The 24,261-nt window shown below is 39.5% G+C and overlaps 2 protein-coding genes and 3 non-coding genes across 10 annotated transcripts; 3 read left to right on the top strand and 2 right to left on the bottom strand.

Annotated features, from left to right (window-relative positions):
• Window positions 1-93: 93 nt before the first annotated feature.
• On the top strand, window positions 94-12,097 carry LOC100677831 (probable serine/threonine-protein kinase DDB_G0282963). 6 transcript variants are annotated; one of them, XM_031931218.2, is made up of 16 exons: window positions 94-218; window positions 1,002-1,221; window positions 1,314-1,427; window positions 1,518-1,667; window positions 1,766-1,957; window positions 2,046-2,178; window positions 2,254-5,298; window positions 5,511-5,710; window positions 5,948-6,049; window positions 6,144-6,488; window positions 6,568-6,712; window positions 6,794-6,903; window positions 7,119-7,249; window positions 9,497-9,655; window positions 11,115-11,183; window positions 11,478-12,097. In XM_031931218.2, exons 2-14 carry the CDS (start codon window positions 1,096-1,098, stop codon window positions 9,525-9,527), a joined length of 4,824 nt encoding a protein of 1,607 aa, XP_031787078.1. In that variant the 5' UTR covers window positions 94-218; window positions 1,002-1,095; the 3' UTR covers window positions 9,528-9,655; window positions 11,115-11,183; window positions 11,478-12,097. The 6 variants fall into 6 exon arrangements, with proteins under 6 accessions (XP_031787078.1, XP_031787077.1, XP_031787079.1 ...); XM_031931217.2 differs by having other exon boundaries at window positions 11,115-12,097; XM_031931219.2 differs by lacking the exons at window positions 9,497-9,655; window positions 11,115-11,183; window positions 11,478-12,097 and having other exon boundaries at window positions 2,254-3,345; window positions 3,415-5,298; window positions 7,119-8,016.
• LOC100677861 lies at window positions 11,984-24,098 on the bottom strand. The gene is made up of 9 exons (XM_003426472.4): window positions 23,493-24,098; window positions 16,730-17,063; window positions 16,425-16,663; window positions 15,965-16,353; window positions 15,217-15,497; window positions 14,769-15,151; window positions 14,313-14,600; window positions 13,387-13,594; window positions 11,984-13,306 (listed from the first exon to the last, which is right to left on the bottom strand). The coding sequence occupies exons 1-9, from the start codon at window positions 23,525-23,527 to the stop codon at window positions 13,043-13,045; spliced, it is 2,421 nt and encodes an 806-aa protein (XP_003426520.1). The 5' UTR covers window positions 23,528-24,098; the 3' UTR covers window positions 11,984-13,042.
• TRNAV-AAC lies at window positions 14,115-14,187 on the bottom strand. Its single transcript has one exon. It is a non-coding gene; the product is annotated as a tRNA-Val (tRNA).
• Window positions 18,757-18,838, top strand: TRNAL-AAG. The gene has a single exon. It is a non-coding gene; the product is annotated as a tRNA-Leu (tRNA).
• Window positions 22,527-22,598, top strand: TRNAA-UGC. The gene has a single exon. It is a non-coding gene; the product is annotated as a tRNA-Ala (tRNA).
• Window positions 24,099-24,261: the final 163 nt, after the last annotated feature.

Here is a 24,261-nt window from a genome sequence, read left to right as displayed (position 1 = left end):
CAGATACCTAACTTATCAACGCGACTTGCGACTCGCCGACCGAGAAAAAAGATGGAGTCAGCTGAGGAAGCTTCGCTGGAGGGCTGCTGTGTGTAGCGCTGCAGTCGATTATGCCCGAGTCTGCGACTCGCTGTGTCTCCAACTCCACTCACTCTTCCAATGTGAAACATCAGTAAGATCGACAGGATGCACATTGCCTACGCTCTTTAGCTGCGCTGGTTTGTTATGTTTTGTTATGATTTTTATATACTTTATATTAATACGTATCAAAATATACTGCGTGTTGCATTACTTGATTATGCGAAAGTGATTTGTGTAGGAACAATCGAGTCTGAATGTGGGGGAAGTTATGGTGTGCATGCATGTACATTTTTTGTGTTGACTACAGAATATAGTCCACAAACACCTGCAAACTTTAAAACTGTTAAATTTTGGTAAAACTGAAGCTTTTGAGGGTCAATAGCAGTTAGCTCTCAAAGGCTTTGATTTCTTCCAACAAATTTACTTTAAAGTTTATCATCTTGATGTACGATGAATGGCTGATAGTACAAATGCTCGAGAGTTATAATTTCACTTTTTGTGGCTTCTTTTTGTATTTCTAACCAAAAATTTTATGTTGTTAATGCTGCAGGATATCTATTGGTTGAAGAACTATTGAGAATATATTGATACAGAATTGTTATGTTTTATTATGCAAATTGCATAGTTGCACAGAAATATGAAGGAAATAGTTTATGATAATTGTGTTTGTATGAATTAAGATAATATTGTCATTAAAGTAGATAGAAAAAGTTGCGGAACATTTTCATATAGCATCTTGATAGAATTCAAAGTCTTTTCATTTCAGCACATGATACATTTTTGTGTTATTGATATGCTTAATTTGGTATTATTTTATACATTTCTGTCATATTTATTTTTTCTTTTTCTTAATCGCCATGAGAGTATATGTTACAAATATATAACTATAACAAAAATTTCTTCTTTTTGATACTTTGTAGTCTGTAGCCAAGGAGACAACTTTGCGAAAAATCATCGTCATTCTGCTAAATAGCAGAAAATAAAACTAGAGTAATTAAGGAATAAATATTAAATATGCAAACCTGGAATCAATGTCCGATACCAACAAGCACAGTCGCTACTCCTATGGCCGCAGCGCCAACAGGATATGCTGCACCTAATACTAATCCTATGACCTACATGCAATATCCTAATCAACCGGTAAGTACATACAAAGTTGTATAACTTTTAAACAAAATTTATAAGTTACTGGGATATTTAGGCAATCATTATATATATTTTTTTTTGTTCAGATACCAAGTGGTTACACAGCAGAACAATGGGCGGCTGCTCAACAACAAAATTGGGCCAGCTATCAACAATGGCAGCAGCAGTACCAGCAATGGCAAGCACAATATGGAGAAAAGGTAAAATATCATTCTAAATTTAAATAACCCATACATAAATACATAAAAATACAAAATATTTTAATATTTTATTACACTGGATTTTTTTAGTATCAGGAAAGCATTATGAAACAATACGGCCAACAGGCACCACCTTTACCTGTGACATCACAGCCACCACCTCCACCACCTAAAGATGAGAAACCTCCATTACCTCCCGCAAGTACAGTCAGTTCATATGGATACTCCACAGCACTTCCTGTAAGTAAACTGAATTTTTAAATCTTAAATTGCATTTCTTTTTTACATCATACAATAACCACTACAGTTACAAAAAATGTAATTTACTTTTTCTATAGCCCCCACCTAATGGTAGCAACGGTGGTGTTAAGCGACCATCTATTTCTGAGATTGAGTCAGATAGTGCCAAAAAAATGAAAGAGAGCAATGATGAACCCAGCGAGGCTGAGAAACTCTTTGATGCTCAATTTAAACAATGTGAAGAGCAGTTTAACGCATGGAAATTGCAAAATGCCAATCATCCTGATAGGGTGAATAAAAATAATGCTTATGAATGAATAAATAATTCTTCAAATTTTGAAACTCTTTTTCTAAACTATCTTTTTGATTGTTCTCTAGGATAAATACAACCAGTATGTAGCTCAATATACATCATGGCGAGAAAAACAGATCAAACGTCGTGAATTGAAGCGGCTTAAACGAGAACAGCAGAAACTTGCTGCTGCTGCAAAAGGTGATTCAGAGAAGAAAGGTATGCTAAGTGGTAATAAAACACCGACCATTTTCTCTATTTCTAATAATCAAGAACATATTTATAATTTTCTAGGAATAGGCACATCCTTAAATGCGACGTCCAAACAGGAGCAAACGGCGCCTTCATCACAAATTGGACCTGCACTTCCCATGCAACAGCCAACATTGACGGCTACACCTCAACTGTCAATGACACCAATGATGCAGCCTGCTGATATGACCCAAGCTTGGGCTCAGTGGGGTCAATACACACAGCCAATGGCCACACCTATGACTCCATATATGCCTCCCCCTATGTCAATGGCTACAATGGCTACACCAGCTCAGCCAAATTTCTCACAGCCACCTCCAGGATTTCCACCTGTCAATTTGTCACAACCTCCACCTGGATTCACTCAGCCTCAACCATCAGTTAATAGTAATGCAATGCCACCACCATTGTCTCAACCGTCAGTTAATACTAAACTTCAACCACAACAAGGCCCTAATTACAGTCAAAGCAATTTCAATCAACCGCAAAACCAACAAAGAGCTCCACCTTACAGTGATAATAATCAAAACCAAAAGCGGTTCAATGCAGCTCCACCTGTTAATTTCAATAGTCAAGGCGGTAACTTTAATAACGCAGGAAACAGAAATAATGATTTCAATCCAGCAAATATGGCTGGAAATCAAGGAAACATGGGCAATAGTCAAGAAACTATGGATAGTAATCAAGGCAACAAAAATAACTTGAATGAAGGAAATGATAGTCAGAATCGTTTTGATGGATCCAGCAAGAATAGAAACTTTAGAAACGATAATAATAAGAATGATAATTTCGGCAATAATAATAAATTTGGAAACAAACCATCAACAAAGAGCCAAGAGTTCAACCAAAACGATCTAGATTTTGATTCCAGAGGACCTCAAGACATGAAAAATGACAGTCCAAACATTGGCAATAGAGATCCAAATAACTTTAATAACGGGCCAAACTTGAAAAATAGAGGTCCGAATAACTTGGGTAAAGATGGACCGAATTTCAGAAAAAGAGGACCTAATGACTTTGGTAATGATGGTCCAAATTTTGGAAATAAAGGACCAAATAACTTTAGCAACGATGGTCCAAACTTTGGAAATAAAGGACCTAATAACTTTAGACAAGATGGGCCGAATTTCGGAAATAGAGGACCGAATGACTTCGAGCATGGAGGTCCCAACTTCGGAAATAGAGGGCCTGACAATTTCGGAAATAGAGGACCGAATGACTTCGAGCATGGAGGTCCCAACTTCGGAAATAGAGGGCCTGACAATTTCGGAAATAGAGGACCGAATGACTTCGAGCATGATGGTCCCAACTTTGGAAATAGAGGACCTGACAATTTCGGAAATAGAGGATCGAATAACTTCAAGCAAGGTGGTCCCAACTTTGGAAATAGAGGGCCTGACAATTTCGGAAATAGAGGACCGAATGACTTCGAGCACGAAGGTCCTAACTTTGGAAATAGAGGGCCTGACAATTTTGGAAATAAAGGACCGAATGACTTCGAGCATGGAGGTCCCAACTTTGGAAACAGAGGGCCTGACAATTTCGGAAATAGAGGACCGAATGACTTCGAGCATAGAGGTCCCAACTTTGGAAATAGAGGGCCTGATAATTTCGGAAATAGAGGACGAAATGACTTCGAGCATGGAGGTCCCAACTTTGGAAATAGAGGGCCTGACAATTTCGGAAATAGAGGACCGAATGACTTCGAACATGGAGGTCCCAACTTTGGAAACAGAGGGCCTGACAATTTCGGAAATAGAGGACCTAATAATTTCAATAATGATGGTCCTAATGATTTTAGAAATAGAGGTCCGAATAATTTCAATAACCGAGAACAGAATAACTTTGGTAATGATGAACCTACTAATGTCAGGAATCAAGGTCCAAATAATTTCGGCAACGATGGTATTAACAATTTTGGGAACCGAGGACCTAATAATTTTGGTAACAGAGGTTTCAACAATTTTGATAATGATGGTGCAAACGTTGGAAACAGAGGTGATTTTGATAACGTTGAACCAACCTTTAAAAATAGGGATCGAAATGATTTTCACCATCAAGGTCCAAATGATTTTGGTATTGAAGATCCTAGAAATTTACCTAATGCTATGTCAAATAACGCCGGAAATAAAGGTCCGAATACTTTTGAGAACAATAGTCCTCTTGAGTTTAATAAGGGCCCTAACAGTAAAAACAATAAAAACAAAAAAGGCAAGAATAAAAATAAGATAGATTCGAAAACCAAAGAATTTTCGGGAAATTTGAACGATCCTGCAGGTCTGAAAGGCTCGAATCAATCCGACTTCGGTATGCAATCGTCACAATTCGAATTAAATTTGAATCCGATCTCAAATAAGATGTGTCAAGGTCAAGATAGTAATCCAGATACTCAGGTAATTGAGAAAATATTACCAGCTGAAGATGAACAAGCTTTAAATGCCAATCCAGAACCATCCAAACAACTTAATGCAGCTATTGTATCTACTTTAGAAGAACCACCAACGTTATCCTTTAGTGACGATATTAATCTCGACGGGGCAAACGATTTTATTCGTCCTTCGTTTGCTGAACAACACCCTTTGATAGTGGATGAACCGCCAATAAATAAAAGCAATTTTCCATCATTTGATTCAGAAAATTTCAACAATGCTCTACCATTGTCTGGACCGCGTGAAGCTCAAAATCAGCCTCCTTTAGCTCCGCCGCCAACCCAAAAGGCCATTCCATCCCTCTTAGATTTGAAAATAGTTCCGCCTCCAAATATGAAGATACCTCCTAAATCACAGTTAAATTGTAATGATGAAGATATTCCAAAAAGTGAAAACGAATTCACAGCACCTGCCAAAGTCATAGATTATGCACATTCAAAAAGACCAATCGTAACCGAATTTGTAGAACCCATTTTCGTGTTCGACTATAAACATGGAGAATCACATCTGAATGTACCCAACTTAAGTGCAGATTTCAAGAACTGGGAAGAGAATGAGGAGAACTTATCAGAATATTATGAAGAAATGATGAGAAAACTTGAAGCAATAACTCCAGCTACAGATACGATTTCAGCAGACGAAAAAAGTTCTAATCCAGGTAAGACTTTTTGTCTTCAGATATTTAGAAATTCTAAAGGTTTAATTAACAGCTAACAATATATACCAGGTCCATAATTTATTTAATTTTTGATTTGAGTAAATTAATAATTTCTGTTTCGAAGAAAGACAAATAATTCTATTATAATTTTACTTCATGATTTTGTTTGTAATTAATAATATTTTTTCACTTCATTTTCATTTTACTGACAGATAATAAAGAGGAAGAAAAAAAGAACAAATCGCAAAATTTGAAGAATATTGCACCAAAAATATCCGATCTCACAACGGTGAGATTATCTTACGACGATATTCTTTGCTCTCCAAGTGAGCTAACTGAGCCACTCAAGATTGCTATAATTCTTAGAGGACCACCAGGAAGTGGAAAATCTTTGATAGCTAACTTAATTAAGGTAATAATTAGTCTCTAATGCTACAGAGTTCCACTATATATATATATATATATATATATATATATATATATATATATATATATATATATATATATATATATATATATATATATATATATATATATATATATATATATATATATATATATATATATATATATATATATATATATATATATATATATATATCTTTACCTTAAATATGTTTACAATATATTTTAAATTTCATTTTTTCAGGATAAGGAGGTTATACAGAGAGCTTCGTCACCGAGGATACTGAGTATCGATGACTACTTCCTTGTAAAAAGAGATTCAGCTTCAGGCCATGACAAGACTGAAGTAAGTTTCTTAATCTATAATGAAGAGTAACTATGTTTTTTTTTATAGGTGTAAATTTAATATTGAAAACTAATGTGATTGACAATTTTTTAAGGAAATGGAGTACAGATACATAGAAGAAATGGAACCAGAATGTTCCAACCATTTAGTCAAAACATTTAAGAAAGACGTTACTGATGGCTTTTTCAACTTTATTATATTAGATAATATTAATGAAAAAATCTCAGACTATGAAGAAATGTGGAGTTTAGCCAAAACGAATGGCTTTAAAGTTTATGTGTGTGAAATGGAAACAGATGTGCAAATATGCCTTAAAAGAAACATTCATAATCGATCGGAAGCGGAAATTAATAGGATAATAGACTATTTTGAACCAACCCCGAGTCATCACGAAAAATTAGATGTCACGCCTCTACTTCAAGAGCAAACTATTGAAGATGTAATACATGCTTATTTTACTTTGTTTTTTATTGCGTCATAGTTGTAAAAAATTATAACATATAATACCAAATTTTTAGTTTAAATCGGAAGATGAGCAAGAAGTTCCGAAAGATGATTCTGAAGAGAAAGAAGATAAATCTACTAATGATGACACTGAAGGCAGTCAAGTACATACAAAGGAAGTCAGAAAATGGGAAAAAATGGAAGGAGAGGATAAGTTAGGTAAGACATCTATTGCATTTTATGCAATGACTTCAAGTAACAAATAAATAATAGTAATATTCAATCGAATTTGTTTTATAGATCGACTCGATGGTCTGAAACGGAAACACGAAAATAAACCACGATCTATGGAAGATTTTCTGCAGGTTCCTGATAACTACAATGTGAAAGATAGTTCTGGAAAGAAACGCGTAAGAATATTATAAAAATATTAAAAATATGAAATCGAATGTGCATATTAATAGAATCTTTCTATCTGATTTTTTTTTCTGAATTATATTAACATTACATATTTTATTTTGATATCAACTCAGAAAACAGTCATAACCAAAGCCTGATTCAAAATTTTTGATTTATTATTAAATAAAACATTATAATAATGTCCACATTTCTAATCTGTTCATAGATAAGATGGGCTGATTTAGAGAAGCAGAATCAGCAGGAGACCACGCAGGCAGTGGAATCTGACGTTAGTCACACACACGGGAACCTAGCGATGGATCCAACCAACGGAGACAACACACTCACGAGCACAAAGTATATATCACCCAGACCCAGGTTTCAATCCAAATTTAACAAAAAGCGATTAAATAAGCGGTGAAGAGAGAAAGATTGATACATTTTTACGAACGATAATATCGTATTTTTCACTCTTTCTCTCCGACAATATTTTCGTTATTTTTAGTTTAAGCACTTCTCTGTGCTTAAATTTTGCCGAGAAAATCGGTTGATTTAAACTCATTGTAAAAAATAACTGTACATTTTTAACTGCTAGCGTATAAGTTTCAACCGTGGATTTACATGAAATTGACGTTGAATCCTCGGTGATCGTGATAGATGTGAACTAAAAAGGCGACTTTTTTATACATAGAGCAGTATAATAATGAATTGCTATAAAAATTGTGGATTATGACCTCAAATAGATTAGGAGATCTATGAGCCACGATATTGTATATCTCTCCCCGATAAAACGTGTGTATTTTGCTCTAATTTTCGTTCCCAGTTTTTTAATCTCCTTTTGCTGATGTTCTTTTTGTACATACAAATATTTTCGACGTGATAAGAAAGTAAAAATATTCGTACGTACGTAATCAAATCGATGACATGGTTCGCATGTCTGCGTTAGACAAGTTTTCCCTTATATCATTTTTAGCATCAAACGACACAACATTTTTATGCGCGATTCCCAATTTACCAAACTAATTGTTATTTACACTTAATGCAAAGAATTATAGCGCATATTACCGATACATTTGTAAAAACATTTTCAATTTCTGATGCAGAAATAAAACTATGCACCGATATCAAGTTGTTTGATAGTAGTGTATGATGAATCCAAACACTTTGGTTTTTCAATTTTTTTCATTGGTGCCGTAGAAACCTATGTATATTCCCTTTTTGTATTTTTAAATATGGTCAATGGCTTTCTAAGATTCTATCATCGTTCGTTTGTATGAATCATCAATGGTATGGATCTCAAAATAAGTTAGCAGTAATTATAATATTTCAACGTTTATGAAGCATCTATCCAAACCAATTAGTGTAGACATCGTAAGAATTTCCAGATTTCAACGTTTCGAAGGTAATTGGTAAAAAAAGAAAGGACTGTTCAGGCGCAGCAACTTCCAAACTCAAGCATAGTGGCAGTGATACTGATAAGACTATTTATTGGGTAACCATCTCCACAGTATGCACGTATGCAGAACTTCACATGCTGCTTGGCATAATCAGTTATCTTTCATGAAATATCCGAGCGCAAGAACAGCTTCTCCTTTGGGAAGTATATATTATGAAATCATAATGGTTAAAGTGCTAATAAATTTTTTATTATGATACATTTTTATACAATCTTATAGATAAGTATACAGCAAGTCGTTTATTAATAGTTAACAGGAAAAATATTGTTTTCTTAATATATTTTGTAGATAGCCGTTAATTACCTTCTACCACATGTCCTCGTTCTTTGAAGGCAAGATCACCAACATAACCAGTACCACATAGTTACCTCTGTACTTTTAAAATCAGAATCGGCAGAAGATTGGACAGGGCTAATGGAGCATTACAAGAAATTAAAACTTCGACATATTTCAATCTCCAATGTTTATATACTGTACGCATATCATATATATGTAAATTATTACAATAAAAGTATAATAGTAAATATGTTTATTTTCTGGGCTTATCACATTCTTTTCATCAAGGTTTGCGCACTGAACTGTGTCTGAGAATTGGAAGATATAAGAACACTTTGAGACACTTTTTATTATAATGTTTCCATCAAGACTGAAGTCGATTTCCACAAAATTACCCTATTAAATGAGGAAGGAAAGATACCAGATTATTTTTGCTGCTATATGTTTACACTAATACTTTTATTTATGTTTTTACTCGTGTAAACTTTGCTCTCATTTGCAAGGCCAGTAAATCCTTATCAGTACGTTTTCATGTGAAATTTTATTCAAAACTAACTGACCCACGTTTGATCAAAAATAGACAGACACAAAGTTTCAAATTCAAATCCGTTATTATTTGGACCTCGATTCCCGAAATTACTAAGCCCGTTTTAATTCACCTTTTTGTCAATGCACACTTAGCGACTTGTGCTTGAGATTTGCGATTAGCCTTATACACTATAATTAAGTTTATAATTTTTTGGAAGTGGTGGAGATAAAATCTTTATATTTTATCCATATATCTTCAAAATTTGGTGTCATCTTGTCAAAAAATATACTAATTTATACATTTGTCATTTTTATTTCAATTTCCTTTCTAAAATTGTTTTAGGCGTAACTGGACGGTACAGTCATGGAGATAAGACCAACATGTGTAGTAATATAGCAATTAATTCAAAGGCGCATTGTGCACAATATGTGTAGATATTGTATAGATATGAGACTATGTTGAATCTCAGATTCTCAGGAGTTCAAGCTTACAGCATATAAGGTGAGTACTGAAGAAGACATCAATTTTTCTTTCGTTCGACCATTGATAGTTATGCAGATTGCATAATACTAAATTTATTTTGGGTTTGCTTTTAAGTCGCTGAGAGTAAATCGATAGCTTTACTCTGAATTTTAAATGGCAGACGATGATTCACCTGAATCTATACCCTTTCTAATTATATTAATTAATTGCGTTTTTAATAGTACACTACGATACGTATGACCTAAGTAGCCCAATACTTGAGGGCGTGAATGGGTAACTTAAGTCACGAATATCGTATTATAATATTTTACGATACGCGTGTCTTTAGTGGCATTTACGACGTTTTAATCGTAATGTACTATTATATCACTGCTTGCCTAAACACGCTATTACAGCTATTCGTGCATTAAACAGTCCATTTTGCGCCATGCGGTTAGCGGTTTGTAGGTGCAATAATGGATATACTTAAGTGACGGAGAAGCATGACCTAAGTGCGGTTTAGGCCACCCAGTGCTATGAAGCAATTTATCGCCCGTCACTCGTTTTGGCTTGTGCTAGCACGTCTCGACTCGTACTGCAGACTCGACACACCAAAGTGCCTAAAATAGGCCACTTTACGCCCTTGGCAAACAGCAGACTATTATTTCACTCTCGACCGTTCTTGTATACCCGCATTCGCAAATTTTACGTTCGTCCCGGTAAATTTATTTTCGCCTCGCAAATGGAGTTTACAAGAAAAATTTGCTACTTCCCCTGTATTTTCAGGGGTAAAAAGTGGCCATTTCGGTCGAGTGTGAAATAAAACTTACCTGCATATGCAAAGTCAACATTGGACAATGCTAGAGCGTTCACCAAAATGATGTAGGTACTTCGCTTCCCTGGCACGAAAAATATCACATGAGGTAAATAATGGCCTTTCGGATAAGGTATCTTCAGCACAAGTCGGTGTTTACCGCCCTCGACTACCACTTGTACTGAATACTATATTTTCTTCCCTTGTTGCACAATTTACTGAGTTTTGCCCATTTTTTAACTCGAGTGCAATTCCCAACTTTAAACGTACCAAACCCGGTCGCAAAAGTCTAATTAGAGCCCGATACGTTTGGATGCAAATATGTAATAGGAATGTGATCCTATGCGACCCGTACGTATTGGATCTTATCAGGCTTTTGCGACCCGTGAAGTTATTACTCGTTCACTGCCGAAATGGGAAAAATTGGCATGCAGCACTTTTTTCTGACTCGGTGGGGAAAAGCCCCTAAAATTTCAGCACTCTACACCAATAAATAAATAAATAATTAAAATTATTTATTTTTTTTCATTTTTTAACTCGGTCCATCCTTTGAAAAAGAACGTGAGAATGAAATAATGAATGATTGTGTGATGAGTTTTAACAACAGTTATCACTTTTGGTTCATATTTTTCATCGTAATGTTTTCATAAAAATCATGTTGTAAATTCATATATTTTGTTATAGGATACAAGATTACATCTTGTATAAAATTAAAAGGAACGGATTGTATATTTTGAAGATGATATTGATAGGGTAAGCAATCAATTAATGATATTTCAAAAAATTCTTTTATTTCAAATTTGTACATTCTTATTAAGTATTGCTGAACGAAAACTGTGAAATGGTTTTCATATTCAAAATGAGATAGCGAATTACGATTAGACCTGATGCATTAAAAATAAATACTCTAATTCCTCAGTTAACTGAAAAAAAATTTAGTCAATAACTTTTAGGCATAATTAAAATCTAACTTTTTAAAACAAGTTTCGATAGCGTATTTAAAACGTACATAATATTATAACATTAATTTCATATTCTTTTCATGAGTTCATCATCCTGCAAATACTTTTTGCTGGGATTGGAATCTCAGGAAATCTCGTTTTCGGAACAACTTATGTGTATATGGCTGCATCTTTCTCGCCCAAACAAGAGGAAATTAAATCAATAAGTATACATTTACTATCGTAATCCGGATAACAGGTATGTAATCATAATTATTTTTACGAATCTCAACGTTTATGGCAAATAATTGAACGCACAAAGATATATTAGGGCTGAAATAGTTTTTATAGAATTTTGTAACCCATTACAGCAAATTCTAAAAATATTTAAAAAAAAATCAAAATAAATTTAATTTTTTACAAATAAAACTACATCAGGATTATCGATTTTTTTCCACATGCTCACGCAGAAGGCTGCAAAACAGTACTCTATTTATCAAAGTGTGAATCGAGTTACTGTTAGTGTAGAAAATTGATTAAAGCTGTCAAATAGCAATTAGGAATTGAATATCGTTTAAAAAAGGAAATAATTACACAATTATAACGATGATGTGTAGTATAATCGTTTAATTTAGTAAAAAATAAACCATGTGTCTATAATTGCACAAAAATTCACTTTCAGAGTTTATGACGTTTTAACAATAAAATTCATTCGTTTTAAAAGTTATTTCTATTATATTATTAAAATTCCAATGCAAATAATCGTTTCGTTAGACATTGGAGAAAAGGTAACGTATAAAGTCTTGCGAATCAACAATATTTGTATTAAAAATTTCTGTTAAAACTACGTACGTGTTGCTTACGTATTTACTTTTTTTATTTCTAGTACTATTATAGTTCTCTAAAAATTATATGTCGTGGAAGATCTACAATGTTTCATTGTACATACATAGCGGTAACAATATTCGTTGATAATATTCTTTCAGTCGGCAGTACAAGTTGTCGTCGTAATTATATATAGTTCTTAAAACTGTTGATCGCAAATATGTCTTGCAGTACCTGAGCATTACTGTATACGAAAGTTTGCATTGGCGAAGGATTACAAATTTCTTGATTATTGCTATTCGATAAATGTATTTTTCATTCGCATTTTTTATTTTTGTTCACATTGTGAATGAGTCCATGCTTTTTACTATACTATAATTTATAATGACAACACTATCTTTATTGACTAATGAAAAATATATTTTAAATTAATTCAAAAATATCGTAATCGTAAATAATTACAAAAATAAATCACTCTTGGCAATATCAAAATATTCGGACTAATTCATAATCAATGAACTTTACATTAACATCGAAATAATCACCATAATGCCATAACTATATATAAAAATTAGATGCTGTACCTGTTTTTACGTTAAGGTGTATGTAACTATGTATGTTTACTAGCATGCGTATGAAATTGCTGTTTTTAAATGATCGTGGCAGTATTAATCATCGATAGTATATCGTAAACATTAATATTATTAACAAAATATTTGATCTTAATTCATGATAGTATCTCGAATACGTCAGGCTCGAAATCGCTATTCGAGAAAACTCCAAACTAATGTCTACCAATTTCTCTCTATTATTTACAAAAACACGTCTGTTTCAACAATACTCTGCTTAGATAGTACTCGTACTACTGTCGTACCAGGGTGGCATCCAATTGGGCGGCGTTCGATTTCTCGGCCTGGCCACGTTGCCGTTGCTCTGTCGGTTTAGACCCGTCAAGCTCTCCCTCGGATTGTAGTTCCTATCGGTACGTCGTCTTCTGGGCAGTTCGTCCTCCTGGTCCCTGTTGTCCAGGACGACGAAAGCTTGTTGCTGTCGAGAGTGAGAAGCCGAGTTTTCCCTGGCGAAGCTCGGCGAGTAGGGACGTTCTGCCGTCTTTGATGAAAAGATCAACAAATTTTCGTTAGGATTTATTTATTTGTTTAAACTAAAAATCAGCCATAGAGAAGCTCGACCTGTTGAATAGGCGAAGGGCTTCGATCGGTGGACGGATGGATTTGAAGATTTTGACTAGGGGAACGTCTCTGTCTCGCAAAGCCTCGAGGCTGCTCGTCCGCATGGGTCACTTGCAGCCTGTAACTGCTGGGACTCGGTGAGCGGTTATTCCGAAGAGCCGATCGATCGATGTCCAGCGAGTCTCGTGCCAGGGAAGACCTGGAATTCCTGCAGTTATGGAGTTAGGCTAGTTGTGGTAGAATGTAAGGGAGAGGTCGATGGTGTTTACGAGGAGCTCTTCTCAGGAGCTATGGCGTTTTTTGCGCAATTTAAATGAGACGCAGTAGAAAGGGTCCGAGATGGGTCGGACGTTGAAAATAAAGTCGCGCTAGTTTTTTTTTATGCGAATGAATAATTAAGTTGTCCAATGTATATTCTTAAAAAGTTCAACGTTCTGTATTCACTCTTGAGTAATTATAAATTTTTCAAAAAGTTAATTAAACAAATTAGTCAATTTTGCTAATTAATTCGACAATGGTAATGTAATCTTAACTGCGATTTTGATAACGTATTCGAGCGGAGTTACGTAATTCTATCACGTTACTTTCGATGATTCTCAAGCGACATTATTGCTGTTACATGCGGAATACAATAAATAATTCGTGTCAAAAAGCTTGACGATTAGAAAAATGGTTAAATAAAATGATTCACGTAAGTTTAAAAAATATTTCTTTAAAAAATCAAAAAATGTTTTCGCCCGGGATCGAACCGGGGACCTTCCGCGTGTTAGGCGGATGTGATAACCACTACACCACGAAAACATGTTATGGTCCCAAGAAAATTGATCCGTCCAAGCCAAAACAGCCAACTTTCACCACTTCTATGAGTATACTTTAGGTAGAAACTGTAAAATAATAAACTATAAAATTAAATAAATTCAACATACCGTTTGCTGCCCGGAGGCGGTTTCCCAACAACACTTTCCTCGTGAACCCTGGTCTGCAGCACCTGAAACGCGTCCTGATCCTCGGCAGCATTGATAGTCCCGAAAAGATCGCGGTTATCGTTATCGATCCAGTAATTGCTGTCCTTACGCCTAGACGCGCTGAGGCTTCGATCACGACGTTTCGGATTGTAGTTCGGCTGGACCGACTGGTGAGAATCTCGCCGGTAGTCTTGAGTGGAGCCGTAGGCGTTGCGGTACTCTGGCTCCAGGTCGATGTTACCCTCCAGCCTTAGAGTAGAACATGCGAGAGATATTTCTGAGAGGAGGGTCGGATCGGCTCTTTTGGAGACGGGGGTGTACAACCTCGCGAGTATGATCGATCTCGGAACACTCAGGAGGTTTCATTTTTCAATTCTACCACGGAAGCAATTGCAACGCAATTTTCCAAACACGTACCTAAGGTTCGCAGGCATCCTCAAGCTCTCAACTCTGGGCACCTGTCCATAGTTCACGTACTGCGAGCGAATTTCACTCAGAGGCGCGTCGGATCTCCTCGAGTCTCTCCGCTGGTAGTGATAGCCATCGAGCTGCGTCGGGCCCCTCATTTGGACACTACTCCGACTGGACGAGTTGTCGGACGGTCGGAGGGACATCGGTGGTCTGTGATAGACCGGACGCTCCTTGGCCGGGTCCAGGTAGATGGACTTGTACTCCGGGTCCTGGTCGATCTTGGTCTTGAAGCGAGAGTGACTCGGAGAGGCGTTGCTGACCTTCGAACCGTCTGCTCGGCCGATTTCGTCCTCTGGTTTTAGTAGCTTCGGACGCTCGCGCGGGAAATCCTGCGAAAGAGACGAATCGTTGTACCTTAGTAGAAAAAAAAATATAGTTATAATCGATCGCCAACCTTGTAAGCATCCTTGTACTCCGGAATCTCGAGCGGTGGCCCCTTCAAGTCTTCCAACTTCGACACGAGCAATTTCATCTCTTCCTCTTTCTTCAGCCGACTCCTTTCCTCCTCTTCCTTCTTCTTCTTCTCCTCCTCCTCTTCGGCGTCTTTTGCAAGTTCGGCCATCAACTCGGCCTCCTTGTCACGTGGGTCCGAGAAGAATTCCGTCGTCTCTGTCTTCTCGTAGAATCCACCTCCCGGCCTCAGATTCGATTCCGGCACCTTAGGAGCTCGACGTTCTGAAAAAGAAATTTTGTTCGGGATTTTTATCGTAAATTATGCAATTATTGTCGTTAGTTATCATGTTGTTTGAGTTATACTAAGGAATCTCATGCTTGTAAAATGCGCTACATTGCAATGAGATGCAATCGATCGGCATGCACATACAAGCTGCAAGCTCTAGTTTAATAAATAAAAAATTAATTCAACTTAATCTCTGGAACCAATGTGCTTTACCACCCAGCAAAGAAGAGGCTACGTTTTCGAAAGCCTAGAGTTTCAATAAAATAAAAATTACAACGTTATGATAAATGAAACAATTGTTACGAGAAGCTTTTACCAAATATGAAAATTTAAAATAATTTCATTCGGTTAAGTGTCGTCAACGCAACGATTTATCGATCGTTCACCTTTGATATCACACTACGATACAATGTTCAACGGGTAGTAAACCATCAACAATAATCCTTAAAAGTATCAGACTCACCAACGAAATCGTACTCCTTGAACACATCGCTGTACTCAGGCGTCCAGCTGGAATCCCCCTCGAGCCTCAGATGATCCGACTGTTTGAGAATCTCGGGCCTCCTGGCACCGACAAAGGGCACATACTTGTCATGGCACTCGGTACTGGTCTGCAATTGTCCCTCCATCTTCAGATGCGTCGGAAGTTTGGCAGGTTCGGGTCGGCACCAGGTATCCGCAGGCCACTCGACGAACTTGTCGTCCTTTTCCGTCTTCCCAGCAAAGTCACCCTCCATCCTCAGAGATGTCCCTCGACGACGCAGCTCCGATCGATGGTGCCCAGGGTGAGCCACGTAGTTGGAGTACTCCGTGGCCGAGCTGAAGTCGCCCTCGTAGCGAAGTGTCGTCCCCCTGAGTCGCCGTTGATGAATAATCGAATCTTCTCTTTCGAGATATTTACCATAATGGGGGGCTGTATTTACCGTCTGATAGGCGCCGGCCTCTTGAGAACGTCGGTTCCCATGTCCATGATTTTCGCGAAGTCGATTTCGTTCTGCGTCTTGTAAACGAACGACGAGTCTGGTTTCGCCTTGTCGCGGTCGCTCTTTACACCTTCTAATGGAAAAACGTGATAGGAAGCCCGTGTGTTAGCCGCTGTGAGAGGTACCGGTGGCCGATCGTCTTGTACATGACGCTTCGTTCTGACCGGCGATACGCTTCCCTACGCAGATGAATATAGCGAGTGAAAATTAAAACGTTAAGCAAGAACTAAAGGTACAACCCATACCTCGGCATCGCGGAAGACGTCATCGCTACTCGTTCTAAAGGCCAGCCTGTACTCGGTGACGAGTTTCTTGCGCTTCTCCTCCTCGTCCTCCTCGTCCTCGTCCGGCGCACAGGGTCCGAGGTGATCCCTGGGTTGGCTCTCGACTCGCCTGCGCCGATACCTCGCCAGTTGGTCGACGTCGAGGCCCTCGTGGAAGTGGCATTTCTCACGCCAGTTGTCCGACTTGTCCCGCTTCTCGCGTCGGCCTCGCGAGAGGTCGAACGCGGCCTGCGCTAGCTCGCTGTCCGAGGAGGCGCGCCGGCCACTTCGCTCCGCCGCCGCCGATCTGCGCTTTCTTTATATTCGGGATATGCTTTTTTTATTTTTTATTTTTAATTAAAATTTTATTCGACGAGTTATTATAAAAAAAAAACACACACACACACTATAGCACCAGCTTCTCACATAACACAACGACATAGGCATCAGACGAGCGAAGATGCAGCGTAAAATACAAGGTATAAGAGGTCCGCGTGCCGGCCGCGAGCGCCGGCGGCGAACTAAAAATCTGCGGCCGCCTCGCGACCTCGCTCCCGCGGCGGCTCTCGCACGATACACGCCGTGCGATAACCCGTATGCATACACACACACACGCGCGAAACTGCTGAAGATTGTATATACACACGCATCGATCTTGAGAAGGTGCCTTGTTCCTATGCGCGCGAGCTACTTCCGGAAAAGAATTATGGTGTTTGTGGAAAATTTATGCGCGCTGGAAGGATCGCGAGGGTGTAATACAAGGGATCGGGATTTGATGATGAGCCTCGATGTGTGTACGTGTGACCTGGTTCGTTGGATTTTTGGGATATGGGTTCAAGTTTATGGATTTTTGAGAGATAGTCAGTCTTAAATGACGTATTGTTGAGTGTATACGCTAAAGACTCGCGGATTCGACCTTAGGATGAAACTATGTGTACTTATGTACTCTTATGTACAAATATGAAACAGCCTTTTAAATTATGCAAATCGGTGCAACGTTTAGTGACTTTCAACTATAAGCCGTCTCTACAATACAACTTTAACGACTAACTCTCTTACGCTCGACACTTGCGAAGCAGTAAACCGAGCAACTTTTCGAAAATGCGTCCCAAAGGTCCGTACATCAACCAAAAATCCCTGCGATTAATATCCGTTGGAAGCAAACCAAGCAAAGAAAAATCACAGCCTACTACAGACGACAAATACCGGAGCAGAAGACACAAAGCGGCTTAACGAGTCTGTCTCACGAACGTCCTCCGGAGAAAAACGAAAAGCTAAAAATTGCCGTTCCCCGATCGACGTCTGTAACACGAAATGCGCACAGCTATTGTCCGCGGGAAACGGTACCAGCTGCCGTTGGGACACCAGCCCGTTTGTATCGTTTCTCGGGCTGTGGGCGATCACGAAGTCGGCACGCGAGACACGACGATCGTAGCGATGCACGAAATAACTGTGTATTAAAAAATCTTTTGAGATATATCACTGGTTTTGCATAATATTGCGCAGTTTTTAATGGAGTCGTTGGTTATGTACCTTAGGGACAGAGATTGACGGCGCCTGCGGGGAAACGTTAAATTTTACTTGGAAAACGTAACGATGTTTCGTATGAATAAATAAATGCTCGGCAGAGGGATTTTGTTAAACATTATGCGCGTATTGTGCTGCACAACTGTGCTGTATAATAGGGAGCGAGTTGAGGGATCGCGTTGCGAGGAGCGATTAACGGTCGCGATGACGCTGCGCTGTTGCGACGTGTGTGCAGCGCGGGAAACGAGATAGAAATAATGGAGAAATATAGAAGTTTTAATTTATGCTTTTACGACTAACAGCAGTAAGTGGTTATTTATAATATATCGTTATGGCAATGTTTGATTTCAAATGGGAAAAAAATAGTTCAAAAGTGAAATGTTCGTAAAACGGAAAATCCCGGCGAGCAGTGGAATGAGTAGCCGAGAGATATATATGACATGTTCGGGTGTCTCCGCGTATAAGTGCGTGCGCGCTACGAGGGTAGCGTGGCCGAGCGGTCTAAGGCGCTGGTTTAAGGCACCAGTCTCTTCGGAGGCGTGGGTTCGAATCCCACCGCTGCCATTATTTTTTGCTTTTTATTAGCCGAGAGCAACGCTTACTCTTGCTCCCAATGGTTCAAATTATTGATTTTGCGATTCGTAAACTTTTGCAATAAAAAGTGTTAATATATCAAATTCGAATTTCAGCCGTACGCGGCGCTCGTCGTATATGTTAATGATATGCAAGGCTCTTATGAAATAGTGATTAGGCGTCATTGATCACAGTACAGTATGGCTTTATAGTCGCGCTTTCTTGAAAAGTTCTCTAGAAAAGTTTAGTAAGAATATAAGTACGCGGATGTGAAATTCTCCGCAGAACGAGGCCACCGAGACCACCATCAGAACTAAAATTCCAGCTATCCATCCCTATATAATATTCCCTCGAATTACTCCGAGAAATATGAATAGAAATCACGCGGGACTCGCGAAACCCCCACCCCTGAAAAATTACCATACGCAGACACGAGATACAAAGCACGAGGCGCTAACGGCCGGAGCGACTCGTTTCCGAGATTAGCTCTCTATCGGCGACCTAATATCTATTAACCTCTTTAGTCAATTCGATGTAACGGCCTCCGCGCCGAGAGCTAGAGAGATGACTATCGGGCCTTATTTATTCGGGAGACCTACTTGCGACACACGCCGAAAAGCTTGCTGCTTCGAACGCGAGCTTGCGAGCTAGTTAATCGGGACGTTTGAGGCGAGACGGGGTTTGAATTTTATTTCGTTGGGGTGGTTTGTAGCGATTTGTCGCTGCAGGGATGGCGAGAGGTGTTTTAATTTTAGACTCCTTAAGCTCCCCCGAAATCTGGGACAAATCACCGAGGAATTCAAATCCCCCGCCGACACGGTGTCAAGGCCGACTATAGAGGTTCCACGCGGCCGAAAGGGCGACGGTCGATACTGCCTATTAGCGTAATTAAAAGGGCAAACAGATCTGGCTTATTCCTCTGTCCTGCGTGAAGTGGTTACCCACTACTGCCACGATTGAGAAAAAAAAAGGATATTCGTATCCGGGGATGACCAGTGGAAAAAGCCGTTTTCCATCGGACACACGGACAGCGCGATCGTGAATCGTTACGGAAGACTCGACTGCGATTGTCGCCGGTGTCCTCGTCAGAGTCAAGGAAAGGATCGTGGCGTGCAAGAGCTTGATGAATCCAGGGATAGTCTTGAAATGTTTGCGTTCGGATCATCAGCCCAATTACCGAGTCTCCCGACTGTCGTGCGTAAACACCATCAATTCGAAGCGCAATCACGTCGAATCGATTCCCAAGGCAAACATTCGAAAAATCGCTTAAACGCAGAAAAAAATCCTGCATTAAAACACTTCCTCGCAGCGCTGCCTTACAAAGGCTAGATCGAGAAAAGAGCGAGTACTGACCCGGTGACCCGGTTCCCTCCTGGGGATTTGCATGCCGCACCGTCTCGACGCCTTACACACTACGCTCGCCCCCCCCCCCCCCCCAACGCCGGCAAATAAATGGCCCGCACGCACACGCAACGGTTTTCTCCGTGTGAGAGACTATATACAGGTATATACGATAAGTGTGTATAAGGGGAGGTTGTAGGGCTCCGACTATTATACGACGTGGGGTCAGTGGAGTTCTCTCTCTCTCTCTCTCTCTCTGTACGGGCAGCTCCCTCTCCTTATTCACGATTCAATCTGACGCATTTCCAGCCGGCGGCACGCGAGGAAAGGACCTTACTACGCTTGCTTCGTTTTCTTGGACGCGGGGGAATGGGCTTTGTTGTTTGGAGAGGGATGTGGGGATTTTTATAGAGAAAATGGATACGATGAATGAATAGTAATTTTGTCGCCGAGAAAGGTAAGTTCCAACTGCGAGCCTAAGCGGTACAACTTGCTCGATGAAGCGAAATCGATGAAGAACAATAAGGTAAGTATATGGGGCACTTAAGCATCGGAGAGCAAAATCAAAGCAGCTATACGATTTTAAAAGGGTCTTCGTTATAAGTTTGCGTGTGCGCCAGCGGACATTGTTTCCAGTTCGGCCGTCTCCGTCCTTTCGTCTACTTCCTCGACCCGAGCCATTTTATTTATACGACGTCGTCTCGGCTCTGCCGTAGTAAAAGTGCACACGCCTGCGAGAACAGAGCTTTTTTCGAGCTTAAGTACATACACACGCGCTACTTCTGTCTAAATCTACTTTACTCAGCAGAGGGTGATTAAATCATTTGCATTTTCTGGGCTGAATTAGCCGGGCACTGCAGCCCCTGAACAATTTTACGTGTTGCGCTGTTTCTTCGGCTGGACTGAGCAATTTCGGCTGTACAACCGTATGCGGAATTTCAAACGTTCAAAATTAAAACGGTCTCGAACAAAAACGAATCGCCGATGAAGCTAAAGGTACATAAATAAGATAGGCGACATTGCAATTATCCCCCGGTAAAAATGTCAATCTTTACACACCGTGTCTATACCGTAAATCTGACAATAATGTATAGCCTCGCGTATAATACACGTTGTATGCACATACAATATCAATCGCGTTCCGCCCAATTAAGATAAATATAGACAAACAAGGAAGGTCATCGGCTAAAGACACAGATCAGCCGATGCAAATCGGCGCGCATTATACCGGCGTCAAATCAAATTAGCGACTATCCCGTGCAACCTTCGGCTCGCGTCCTAAAACGATATGGCTCTAAAAAAAAAAAGAACGAAGATCGAAGGCGGCGCACCCGCGACTCCGCCTTATGAGAGAGAAAAATCGGTTGGGGGGGCAATTAAGGTCACGTCGCGGGAAAAATCTGCATTAGCAGTGATTGCTGCTGCAGGCAAGCCTTTAATTTCCTGAGGTTGGACGGTCTTTAAGACACGTGCCGACAGGACGTGGGATGGTATAGAGCGAGGTCTAAGTAAAAGGGATTTATGCGCGGTTATATTTGGACTGGGGCAGGATTGAGTGGAGGCGATCGAGGTTGGCTGGACTGGGACGAGCGATCGCTTTGTTGTTTGTGGATGGGTGTGGAATTTTTCGAAGGTGTGAATACTGAATTTACACGTGAATTTTGTACAAGACTAAATTAACGTTTATAGAAAGCATTAGAAACCGGTAAGGTAGTTTCCTGCAACTGATCGGTAAGGATCTACACGAGCGTAATATATTTTTTCTATTTTACGAGCCCTAAAATCGTCAAGTCGAAAGCTCCTGGCTCTGATTAGAACAGCAGATGCACAGATAGCATCGCGGACAGCTAGTCGCAGCAACTGACCTGCCTACTCGTGTATGGGATGATCGAAATGATGGAGCAGTCTTGGCGTTGTATACGAAAAAAGCAACCTGGGTAAGTATAACGTCGTGACCCACTTTTCGGTCACGAATTTACACCATTAGTTTTTTTCGCCTACGCGAATTCGCTTTTCTTATTATTGAGAAGTGATGTGTGTTACGTAACTATGAATCAGTTGGTTGGCTATTTCAATACACGCTTCCTCAATGAAAATTTTGCTCGATAAAAAATTCATTCTTTCTTTGATAAATCGAAACGAAATATAAATTGGAGAGTAATGAATGAGGCAGGTAAGGAATTGCTTTGTCTTGTTTAAAAACAAGCAAAAAACAATGGCAGTTGGCAAATTATGTAAACTGACGATTATTGGCAAAAGGTGAAAATATTCTATAAATCGCGCGCAAAACAGCTTGTACGGCGCTTAGAAAGGTCTATAACTTCTACTTTGTCCGTGCGGGGATGTAGCTCAGTGGTAGAGCGTTCGCTTTGCATGTGAAAGGTCCCGGGTTCGATCCCCGGCATCTCCAGTTTTTTTTGGAACCCGAAACAAGTTGCTGTTGATCTGCGTATCCGTTTTATATATATGTATCAATTTTTAATTTGACGTATTAAATATTGTTGAATTTTTTATAACCAATACTGTTCAAACAAAAATGATGCCAGTTTTATAATCTTTATATGATTTGATTATATATTCTACAGATTTATTATCAAAACTTGCTTTTTAATGCAATTTTCATTTTCTATAACACTAATAATAAAATACATTCAGCAAACAATTAATCAACGAATATAAATAAATAAACATGCTCATCTAGATCAACAAAATAATATAGGAACAATACCTATACGCATTCGACACGAGCACTGTAAATAAATGCAAAATCGAGTCGTGCGAAGTTATCCTAAAAATTGTTCAAATTCAGACGGTTCGTGCGATCATTATAGAAAAAAAAGCCGTCTTCGTGCTTGAAATAAAGACTTTAGCCGGAGTCAACGCACTCTAAAAGCTCTATACACGTAACTTTAAATATTGATTAATGCAAAGTAAACACAGGGTTTGGCAACACGTTAGCCTGCGCCTACTCGAATCGACGTGTAAATTCTGCACTTTTTACGAGCATTCCTTTAACCCTGTTAGCAGTTCTGGCTCTACGACTTCTAGAAACGCGCGCGGCTGTTTTTCGAATCGCAACTAAATTCAAAACACCATTTTTCTCGAAAATCGAATTATGTGCGAATAGAGATTTCTCATTTTCAAAGTTAGATCAATCGCAGTCTGATCGACGTATCACTATATCATGCCTCCAAAACACAAGCAGCCAGATCGTGAATGAAAGTCTCTACTCCAAGCCTCAAAATACAACAACACTCCTTTAAATTAGCTCCCCATAGTACATCACTCATAATCGGTCGCTCACCTTCTGCCAGAGCGATCTCTCCTTCCCTCGGCCATCGCATCGTCGCTGCGCTCTTCGATCGCCTCCTCCTATATATCCACGGCTCCAAGCGACTTCACCCAATGCACCAGAGCAGCAGTCGCAGTAGTGCACGTGACTCCTATTCCACGGACATGCAAAAGACGAACTGGCTCACATACATGTGTTATGTGTACACATCAGAAGGAAGCACGAGGAGTAGAGAGCGGCGTCGCGCGCGGCGCCCGCCGACGACGACTACACACTGGCGACTTTAATGAGAAGACTATGCGGAGAGCTGGCTCTGTTGTACGTATACGAGCACCTGCGCACACCTGCCGCCACGTGCTCCGCTCCCTCTGCGGCGCCGCCGCCGAGAGCTTTTTCGCGCTTGCATCAGGCGGGCCGCTGGTGTGTGTGTGTGTTTTGGTATGCTTACGTGTGTCACGGGCTGATTAATTGCTATACTGGCGGTAAGCTCTGCAGGCGTCGATCAAGCGCTGTTTTACGGTGGTGTGCTTTTTTGGAGGCGATTAATTTTGATTATTTTTTTTTAAGAAAAGTTTTTCACGCTTCCGGTGTTGTCGCTTATAAATGCCGCGGATAGCATGTCCTAATCACGCGACGCGAAATATGTGTGGATAACGTTATGAAGCTATTGCGAGTTTTTACTGTTTGTAGTCACGCTCGCGCGCGAGCTTCGCCGAGCGGAAAACAATAACACAGCCCACTGCTCCATATTCCGATAGATATGGGATAATATGCTATCGGC

This window comes from Nasonia vitripennis, chromosome 5, assembly GCF_009193385.2.
Source record: "Nasonia vitripennis strain AsymCx chromosome 5, Nvit_psr_1.1, whole genome shotgun sequence".
NCBI lineage: Eukaryota > Metazoa > Arthropoda > Insecta > Hymenoptera > Pteromalidae > Nasonia > Nasonia vitripennis.
This window is presented reverse-complemented; position numbering and strand designations above follow the sequence as displayed.